The 11007-nt window shown below is 43.9% G+C and overlaps 1 protein-coding gene across 1 annotated transcript; it reads left to right on the forward strand.

The window, feature by feature from the left end:
* The first annotated feature begins 497 nt into the window (after nt 1–497).
* Nucleotides 498–10761, forward strand: LOC120226356 (immunity-related GTPase family M protein-like). Its single transcript, XM_039224545.1, has 2 exons — nt 498–777; nt 9027–10761. Exon 2 carries the CDS (start codon nt 9047–9049, stop codon nt 10235–10237), a length of 1191 nt encoding a protein of 396 aa, XP_039080476.1. The 5' UTR covers nt 498–777; nt 9027–9046; the 3' UTR covers nt 10238–10761.
* The last annotated feature ends 246 nt before the right edge of the window (nt 10762–11007 follow it).

An 11007-nucleotide genomic window follows, 5' to 3' on the forward strand; every position in this document is an offset into this window, starting at 1 on the left:
CATTGACACAAAGTAAGTCACAGCGGGGTCAAGAAGAGAACTCCACTGTGTATGTAGCATCTACAGTCTAATTTTTGAGAGTGAGAGCGAGTGAGCCCCTGAACTGAGCAGGTTGGGCAACCCCAGGAGCAAATTTGCAGGCAGTGTCCGCATACATCTGCGAGGCCAGCCTCATGGGGGCTGAATGTGGACTTCTCACTGGTCTGGGCACTGACATCTGAAGAAGAATGTCAGGGGAGAAAGCAGAGCTACTCACAGAGCACCCCTCCCCCCTTTCAGGCCTCTGTGCTGAAGATACTCAAATAACCCTGCATACTTAAGCCTCAGACAGATGCGGCAGTGCCCCCATCCTCCGGAATCCAGAAAGTGAAACTGGTTCGCCCCTGCTTTGAGAACTGGGGGCATTTCTGGGAATAGAAACTGAAAATGCCTCTCCCAGAGCCCCTCCTCCTGTGTCTGGGGCGCTGCCACCGACCTTTTTTAGAAAACACAGAGCACTGAGCTGGGGAGGCACTGGAGAAGAAAACCCTAGAAGAATGTCGTCTTCTTCCCAGCTCTTCTTCCCCGCTTCTGTGTAGGCTCTTCCTAGGACAATCCCAATACAAAGCAACCCTCTTCCTTCCTTCTGGAGCAATCTGAGTCTGGAACCAGATTTGGACGGTCCCAGAGGGGAAACTGTCTCTGCCTGAGAACTGGACCCTTCCCCAGGAAGTGGTAACGTGCCAGGAGGACCACTGACTTCTGCCTCATCAGGTCACCCTCTGCTTCCCGGAGCAGGTAAGTGAAAGGGCTCCTATAACACAATTTGGCTAATAACCCGCTAATGTGAAGCTATCGAAGGTGGAGCCTGACATCAGGGCAGGAGAGCTTGGGGACTGGCTTATCCATTTTAATGAATAAACACAGCAGGTCCCCTCTCTGACAGTTTTCAGGGCCAAAATTTAGCAACTAACTCTTGGTCTGCTCTAAACCCATGCAACACTTCGGTGTGGAGACAAGGTGCCTATCACCTCCATGTTCATAGCGTTGGGTGTCTTCTGACGGAGACCATGTTTGGAAAATGATGGAGGGTTTGCCCTTCATATTCTCTTAGAGTGCAGCAGGAAGCAAGACAATGGCAATCGGGAGAGTCTATCTGGAACACTGCCTGGACCTTCTGTGGAATAGGGACTGGGGTGGGGTTTCAGGGACAAGGTGTCCAACAGACCTTAGACAATGTATAACAATACACATGTGTATCTACATTGGAGAAACAGTTTCTATTGCTGGACACCGACTCCACCTTTACAGATGATTTTAGTGAGGTGGGCTTTCCAAACACTATCTCCATAGACCAGATTCTTTTGAGTTTCATGTCCTTTGATGATGCAGATGATTATTAATCTAAATCAATATGCTGATTTTTTCCCCTTCATCCTTTACCTGTGACGATAAAGTGGGGGAAATGTGGGGCTTGGTCCCCATTGGTTACAAGCTCACAAAAATAATTGATACTCAGATTTCCAGTCTGGTCCAAGGCTGATCCCTGCTTCATGGCTCAAGACAATTGGGCATGGCATGACCTGTATAGGATCTTGCATGGGAAATCCACGAATGGGTGTTTTTCATTCTGCTTCTTAGATCCTAAAATCTATCTGGTGCATTGTAACAAGGGTTCAAAAACGTTACCCATTGGAATAGATATAGTAGATCAAAATGGAGCGTAGGCAAATTGTTGGTAAAATCTTTCTTCAGGTGATGCGTTTGTGTTGAGTGGGTACTTAGTTATTCTGTGAAATGGATCTCTTACTGCTGGTCTCCTTCAGAAGATTTTGAAAGATCTGCTCACAGAGTCTGGTTCTCTTTCCAAGCACAACCGCCCTCTCTAGTTGACTACGCTCCCTGGGCTCACTGCATAAAGGCCTATGTTTCTTTCATCGGGACCCTCAAACCCCATCCATAGAGGGAAGATCAGAGGTATAACATGAGTACGATCTGCAAAAGAGTGGGGCTAGGGGGTCATTTGCATCCCAGACTGATCTCTGATGGCCTTGCCTCAACTTCTGGGTCAGTGCTCTGAGCCTCAATGTCCTACAGGTTCACACACACGCTCAGTGACCACTCCTGGAAGACCCTGAAACCTCTCATAGAGTTACCCTTATCCTGCCCTGGCCTGGCAGTGACACGTGAACACAGTATTGCCTTAAAGTACCCTGGGAGGGCCCCCTGTGCAGGGATGTCTAGCACCAGGTGCAGGGCAGGCACAAGATGAATAGGTAATGGGGAACAGGTTGCTGTGGCAGGAGCTATGGGGCCTCAATTATCCCCCCCGCTTCCTCTCAGTCAGCACAGGTGTTCAGACACGTGCATAGGTGAGCACACATGTGCAAATTCCATGGTTGGGCCAGACATGGTCACAGAAATGGTCTGGAAAAGTGTAGGTGAGTGCTCACCTCCCACACCTTCCTTAGGGCAGGGACTCATGCAATGCTCCGGTCCTTACTTGCTTTTCAAAGGGCATGGAGGAGCTGGCTTCGGCATTTCAGAAGACATATTTAGGAACCAAAGTTAATTTATCTGTCAGTCACTAAGTGTAGGGCACACACAGTATATTTTGGTGCATTCTTCTGACAGAAATGTGTCCCGTACCTGCTGGGCACTAAGGACAACAGGCAGAGTCTAGGAAATTAGTTAATCTAAGTGCCGAGACCTGTGTGTGTATTTGGTAATACAGACATCTAATAGGTGACAAAACGATAATTTCTGGGACTTTAAGCTTTTGAAGGTACAGTCTTTTAAAAAATTGGCCCAACAGAGAGGTCAAAGTGAGACGGGTACCTGTGGAGGTTGTGACAGGATTTAGACAAAACAAGAGAAGGACTCAAGGGCTCTAGCCCAATTCCTGCGTTCTGGTTGGCCTGGGCCCCACAGGACTGCTGATAAGGACATCCAGACCTCCTCACTCCGTTCTCGGGGCAAACTTATGGGCAAGCAGAACACATAGCATGTTCAGGGGTAGAGAAAATCCCTTTGTACAACAAAGCCAGTGAGCCTGGAACTCACCCAGGAGACTACCTCCCTAGAGCCAGGATGGCAATTGAGGCGTCCAGGAACCTCCTTGCCCCCCATGAAGAAGAACTTGGACTATTGTTTGGAATGGTCAAGAGAGGTCTTAAAGAAGGCTTTGAGCACAGGGGCAAAAGAGGGCTATTCTTAAGTGTTCTCATTCCAAACTGTTCTCTCAGTCTGACCCAGGCCAGTGCTCCATCTTTGTGGCTTCTAGCCAGCTCTGCTCATGTGTGTTCTGCCCCACCATCGAAGTATTCATCCCCACACTGAGCTAAGTGCACCTCCACTCTCTGAAGAAGAGACACCTTTCTTGCTGACCTATTGCACTTTGAGTTTGTCACAGAGGTCCCTGGTGCAAGACACTGAAGACTTTATGGGTACAGGTGCCATGGGACTCTGGTCCCCAAAAGGGTGGGATGGTGATCACATCATAGTCCCGTCATCTCTTTTCCTCTGAACTCCCAGAATCTCCCAATCATTTTGTTAAGTCTCTCTATCTCCCAATGAGCGCCGTGTTCCCAGCAACAGGTTCTCAGGAGTGGGGACACTTTGTGGAATATCACTCACACATGCAAATCGATGAGTTTTCTTTAATGTGCAGTGAGGATGGGAAGGGAGAGAGGACTGTGATTTCCGTTCTCTCCCCAAATTAGGAAGGGTTCATCCAGGGTGGGTTAAATGGCAGTTGATAGCAGCAAGTGGACTCACGTCCCCAGGAGAAGATTCTTGGCATCCCGTGATCCGTCAGCCCTTGGGGCTGGAGATTCAGTATTAACTAGGATCATCTTTCCCTCCTGTCCAGACAGAAACAGAGAATCACAGTATTGGTGTAAATCTTGGGTTCCATCACTGCTTTGTAATTTCAAGCTTGTTTCTTGTCTGTGAGATACTGTTTCTTCATCCATAACCAGGAATAATCATATCAATTATCTAACATAGCTTGGGGAGGAATAATCCAGAAAAGACATGCAGAAGACTCAGCTCAGGCAGACTCACAGAACAGAGTCTTCAAACACTGTGGTAAGAACTGGAGGGAGTAAGAAGAACCAGAGGAGGGACATCTGGGTGGCTCCGTTGGTTGAGCGTCTTGATTTTGGCTCAGGTCAAGATCTCTTGGCTCATGGGATCGAGCCCTAGGTTGGGCTTAGGGCTAACAGCAGGGTGCCCTCTTCGGATACTCTCTCTCCCTCTTTCTCTGTCCCTCCCCAACTCACACTTTCTCTCTCTCAAAATAAAATGTTAAAACCTTTTTTTTTTTTTAAAAAAAAGAAGTTCTTCCTCTGAGATCCTAATAAGAACAGAGAAGATTCACCCTGAGGTTGCTAGGAGGTCTGCCCAGAACTTCACCCGGATGATACCATGAAACCCTCCCTGGCGTTAACACTGGGGCTCAGTTTTCCTTCTGAAAATGCCGGCATTGCCCCAGGCAAAGCTGTCTGCAAACTTGGGTGGGGAGTTTCCTCATGGAAGACAGTGAGTCCAGGCCTTCCTTATAGGGGATGAAAGCACCCACAGAAGTCCAGGGAGCAGTGATGCGAGCAGGACCCAGCTGTGGGGAGGAAAGCTGGGTGACGGTGGGTGGAGGAGGAGAACAAGAAGCTGCTCTACGGGACCTGTAGAGAATGAAACTTTTCCGAAGACAAAACTACAGGGAAACTCCTCAGCCAAAGAGGCAGTCTTGAATTATAAGAGGTTTGAAAATTTTATATGTGCACATAGAGATAGTAGATTTTTTAAAAGTTTTTAAATTCAAGTTCGTTAACATACAGTGTACAATGTAGTGGTTCAACACTTCCACACAATACCTGGTGCTCATCAAAACAAAGTGCACTCCTCATCCCGATCCTCTATTTAACCCACCCCACCCACCTTCCTTCTGGCATCAGTTCCTTCTCAATCTTAAGAATCTTGGGTTCTTGGATCGTGTCTCCGGGTCCTTTTGTGTTCCTTTGCGTTTTGTTTGTTTTCCACATATGAGTGAAATCATATGGTATCTGTCTTTCTCTGACTTAGTTCACTTAGCATAATCCTCTCTACCTCAAACTATGCTGATGCAGATGGCAAGATTTCTTTCTTTCTTCTTTTTTTTTTTTTTTTTGCCTGAGTAATATTACATTATATATATATAGAAGAATTTCCATAGTTTGGCTAGTGTAGACGGCACTGCTATAAACACCAGGGTGCATATACTCCTTTGAATCTGTATTTTTTGATGCTTTGGGGAAATACATAGTAGGGCATTTTACTGGATCTTAAGGTAGTTCTCAATTTTTAGCTTTTTGAAGAACCTCCACACTGTTTTCCAGAGTGGGTGCAACAGTTTGCATTCCCACCGACAGTGCAAGTTTCTGTATGCTCACCAGCACCCATTGTTTCTTCCGTTGTTGACTTTGGCCATTCTGAAAGATGCGAGGTGATATCTCATTGTAGTGTTTATTTGTATCTCCCTGACGATAAGTGATGATGCGCATCTTTTCATGTGTCCGTTGACTATCTAGATGTTTTCTTTGGAAAAAGGTGTATTTGTGTCTACTGCTCAGTTTTCAATTGGATTATTTGTTTCTTGGGTGTTGAGTTTTAGAAGTTCTACATATATGTTGGAGAATAGCCTTTTATTAGATAGGTCATTTGAAAATATTTTCTCCCATTGTATGTTGCCTTTAGTTTCGTAGATTGTTTCCTTCACTATGCAGAAGCTTTTATTTTGATGTAAACCCAACAGTTATTTTCCTTTTCTTTCTCTTGCTTTAGGATCCACATCTGGAAAGGCATTGCTACAGTGATGTCAAAGAGGTTACTGACTGTTTTCTCTTCTAGAATTTTTTTTATCTCTTTTAGAATTTTTTTAAATTTTAGAATTTATTTACATTTTTATTTATGTATCTATTCTAGAATTTTCTAGAGGTTTGACCTCACGTTTAGGTCTTTCATCCAGTTTGAATTTACTTTTGTGCGTGGTGTAAGAAAGTGGCCCAGTTTCAGTCTTCGGCATGTTGCCATCCAGTTTTCCCAACACCATGTGTTGAAGGGACTGTCTTTTCCCCATTACATGGTCTTTCCTGGTTGTCCCACATTCGTGGGCCATACAATTCTGGGTTTCTGTCTGGTTGTTTAATTCAGTTCCATTGATGGATGCGTCAGTTTTTGCGCCAGTGCCATCCTGGATTTTTGTTTGTTTGCTTATAGTACACACTTTATTGAAGGATGTTACTTGAAAAATGGTTTCTACACAGTCTACGTTCAAGAAGTGCCATACTGTTTTGATCACTACAGCTTTGTATACTACAAATCTGATCCCTCCAGGTTTGCTTTTCTTTTCAAAGGTTGCTCTGGCTATTTGGGGGTTTTATGGCTGCATAGAAATTTTAGGATTACTTGTTTTGGCTCTGTGAAAAATGCTTTTTGTATGAGATACTAGATTTATCAAGGGGAATTACCACACCAAGCCGTTATAACTTGTGGACTGGAAAAACACACCAGTCAGCACTGTGTGTGTAGCCCCCAGGAGGAGAGTCCACTACGTAATCCCAACCAATTCTCTTACCCAGTCTGCCTTGTAGAATATTTGCAATCTTACTGCAAGTCTAAGCTTACCAGAGAAATTTCACAGTAGCATCCAAATACTTATTATAATAAAAACACCAGTGACAAAGAGAAACGATTATGTACAAACATAATGGTGATTTTCCAAAACCCAGGGAGATATTATTTGGAAAGTTGTTTAACTTGGATGTTGAAGTGAATAAGGGACAGGGCTTTGTTCGGTATGCGGTGGTGGAAAAGGACATGGAAAATGTCTTTAGAGAAAAGAAAATGTGCTCTTCAGTGTGATAAAAAATAATGAAATTACTCTTGACTCTAAGGACATATGCAGTGAGAACGTGTGGGCCCTCAGGACTGAAGGGTATGGAGAGTTGTCACATGCTTACTTCTGTCCTCATCCCCACGAGACATCCTGCTCATCCAGTTAAGGTGGAAGGGTACCTACATCTGCCTGACTCTTGACTGAGCGACCCACATGATGCTCTGCGGCTTAAGTCCAGTTATGTGCATAATCTGCTTTGGTGCTGACTACTGGCACTGCATAGCTGCAGAGTATTCCTCAGTGGTCTTGTCTGAGCCCTAAAATGTGCACATCTGAATAACATTTTCTGTTGCTTTTCTTTTCAACAGCTTTATTGGGATATGACTTACACATTCTATGACTCAATTTTAAAATTTAAAATTTTTAGCTTTTAATATATTCACAAAGTTGTACGCTCATCATAATAAAATGTAGAACAATTTTGGGACACCTGGGTGGCTCAGGTGGTTAAGCATCCAACGTCAGCTCAGGTCATGATCTCATGGCTCCTGAGTTTGAGCCCTGCATCATGCTGTGTGCTGACAGCTCAGATTCTGTGTCTCTGTCTCTCACTCTGCTCCTCCTCTACCCCCCCATCTCTCTCAAAAATAAACATTAAAGAACATTATCATTATCCAGAATATATCCTGTAACTCTTGACTTCCACGTCTCTTTTCCCTCATACCATTGCTCTTCAGATCTAGGAAATTCCCAATATATTTTCTATGGCTAAGAATTTGCCTATTCTGGACATTTCATGTGAATACAATCATACAGTCCATGATCCAATGGGTTTTCTTCTTTCACTGACAATAAAATTCTTGGGTTCTTCCATATTGTAGCAGATATCAATACTGTGTTTCTTTTCCTTGTCCAATACTGTTCTCTTGAATGGATAGACCATGTTTCTTTATCCATTGATCAGTTGGTGTGCATTTGTTAAGTCTACCTGAGGGCTATTAAAAATAATGCTACTATGAATATATGCATGTAGGCTTTAAATAGATATATACATTGTTACCATTTTGGCGTATATACCTAGCAGTGGAATTGCTGGGTCATTTGGTGACTGTTTATATCACCAGTTTTATTGGGGAAAAAAAAACAGTTGACATATTTCAGTGTATAAGTTCAAGACATACAGTATGTTGATGTGATTTACATATGTACTGAAATGATTACCACAATAAGTTTAGCTCAAATCCATCATCTCACAAAAATACACTAAAAAGAAAAGAAAGAAGAAAAAACGGGTTTTCTTGTGATGAGAACTCTTAGGATTTATTCCCTTAACAACTCTCCTATAAATTATACAACGTTGTTATCACTCAACATTCTTTTTTCACATTTAGAGGAAGAACTATTAACCAAATATGTGGGCATTTTATAAGCTCTTTAAATTTTTTTTTAAATGTTTATTTATTTTTGAGAAAGAGAGAGAGAGAGAGAAGCAGAGGGCAGGGGAGGCACAGAGAGAGAGGTAGACACAGAATCCCAAGCAGGCTCCAGGCTGTGAGCTGTCAGCACAGAGCCCAACCTGGGGCTAGAGCTCATAATCACGACCTGGGCCCAAGTCGGCCGCTAAACTGACTGAGCCACCCAGATGCCCCTACAATGTTATTATCTATAGTCATCAAGTAGTAAGTACATTACATCCCATGTACTTACTTACCTTATAACTGGAATATTATTTATCTTGACCATGTCCTGCAACTACCCTCCTCTCACACTGTGCCTCTGCCTCTCCACAAGTTTGATCTCGTTCTGTGAATTTTATTTTAATATTTTATTCTATTTTATATTACTTATTATTGTATTTTAAGATTCCACACCTCAGTTAGATCATGCTGTTTTTGTCTTTGCCTGATTTATTTTACTTATCATGATGCTTTCAAGGACCATCTATGTTGTCACAAATGGTAGGATTTCCTCGTTTTCTATGGTTGTTTAGTATGTGTAAGCTTTTGAGAAACTGTCAAACGTTTTTTGCAGAGGCATGCTGTTTCTAATCTGGATGCCTCTGCAGTGAGTTGGGTGTGGATCTGACACCCTCAGTTTGGGATACCAAGTCCGATGTCTCCTCTGCCCCCGTGTGTGCCTGGCTCTAACTCTCCTGCTCTTCCCTTTTCTACAGGTCACTTACTGCTCAGCAGCATGACTCAACCTGCCCAATTCCCTCACACCCCAATACCTATATCCTTCACCTCTGATGTGCAATACAATATGGATTGCAGCGTCGTATCTGAAATGAGTGCCATGAACATAGAAAAGGCCGTGGGAGAAGGGAATTGGCTGGAGGTGATCTCTGTGGTCAGGAAAACCATGAAGACAGTGTCCAGTGCCCCAGTGAGCATTGCTGTGACTGGGGATTCTGGTAATGGAATGTCCTCCTTCATCAATGCACTGCGGGGAATTGGGCATGAGGAGGAGGACTCAGCTCCCACTGGGGTAGTGCAGACCACTCAGACTCCCACTTCTTACACTTGCTCTCTCTTTCCCAATGTGGCACTGTGGGACCTGCCTGGCACAGGGGCTGCCATGCAAAGCCTGGACAACTATCTGGAGGAGATGCAGTTTAGCCAGTATGACCTTTTCATCATCATTGCATCTGAACAGTTCAGCACGAATCTCGTGAAACTTGCCAAAACCATCCACGGTTTGGGAAAGAGGTTCTACATTGTCTGGACCAAGCTGGATAGGGACCTCAGCACACGTATTCTCTCAGAGAAACAACTCCTGCAGAATATTCGGGACAATATCCGGAAAACTCTCCAGGGGGAGGGTGTGTGTGAACCCATCATATTCCTGGTCTCAAGCTTCTATCCATTATTGCATGACTTCCCAGAGCTTAGGGACACCTTGCACAGGGACGTCTTTGACTTCAGGTGCCATGATCCCCTAGAGAACCTATCCCTCATCTGTGAGAAGGTCATTAATGACAAAGTGACCACTTGGCAAGGGCAAATAGGCTCAGAGTCTCTCCAGAACACCCTTGGTATCCAGAATGCAGATGATCCTCAGGAGTGTTTATATGCCTACCGCTTGCTCTTTCATGTGGATGATAACTCTCTCCAGCAGGTCGCCCAGAGTCTGGGAAAACCCATGGAGGAGTACAAGGCCACTATGAAGTCTCGGGATCTGCCCACGGTCCTCACAGAGAACTGGGCATTATCTTGGATGAACTGTAATACAGCCTCTTACTTATATTCAATTCTGAGCAACATCCCAATTGTAGGTTATACTAGTATCTACTACCTGAGATGGCGTCAGAGCCACTTCCTTAAAATAGTTGCTGAGGACACAAAGACCATTCTGAGGAAAATCTTGAAAGACTCCATTATCTGAAGAGGTGATGTCCTAGCAAGTTCTTCCTTGGGGATAGTAAGGACATTTGGGATCCTCTCCTTACATTATGCCCAATCAAATTGAATACTTCCACTTTCTTTGGTCCTAAGTTTTATGAGGTAAATGAGTTGATGTGATTTGCTTTGAATGTATCTCAAAATATGTTCTACTTCTTGTAATTTATTTAGTTAGCCTGGATCCAAACATGACAATCAAGATTTGCACAGTGTGTCATCCAATCTCATTCTCACGTACACTTGTCACTTAATGTTAACATCATTTCTCCAAGTCCTCTTGGTTTTCCCTTATATCTTCACTTCTCACCTCTCAGTCTGTGGACGTGTAGATGGATGCAGAGAGCAGAACATCATGTGAGATGTTCCCTTTGGAGAAATATGTTGGAGAGTGTGTGTTTGATGTTCTCAAAAAGTATTCTGTGGTGGTGCCAGGATCCAAGGCTAGTCTGGTGTCTTATAAAGCTCTGCCCTTATTCCCATCCTCTGAAATGACCATATTATATATATCAAAAGAAGAAGAAGAAGAAGAAGAAGAAGAAGAAGAAGAAGAAGAAGAAGAAGAAGAAGAAGAAGAAGAGTAGGGGGCATGGACTCAAGGGCTATTGTTACTGGGATTGGAGAATTATTGAATGGAAAAGCAAACTTGATTATTGTAAGTACCAAAAACTGACCCCCGTCTCCAAGAGGTCCCATGCTGTTCACATACACACGCTCAGGGTAGGCCTGTCATAGGAAGTAGTAGTTGTTAGATTA

This window comes from Hyaena hyaena, unplaced genomic scaffold, assembly GCF_003009895.1.
Source record: "Hyaena hyaena isolate Hyena2069 unplaced genomic scaffold, ASM300989v1 scaffold_1662, whole genome shotgun sequence".
Taxonomy (NCBI): Eukaryota; Metazoa; Chordata; class Mammalia; order Carnivora; family Hyaenidae; genus Hyaena; species Hyaena hyaena.

What these genes read in the sequence shown, in the direction of transcription:
- LOC120226356 (XM_039224545.1), top strand. Translation starts at nt 9,047, where the DNA reads ATGACTCAACCTGCCCAATTCCCTCACACCCCAATACCTATATCCTTC.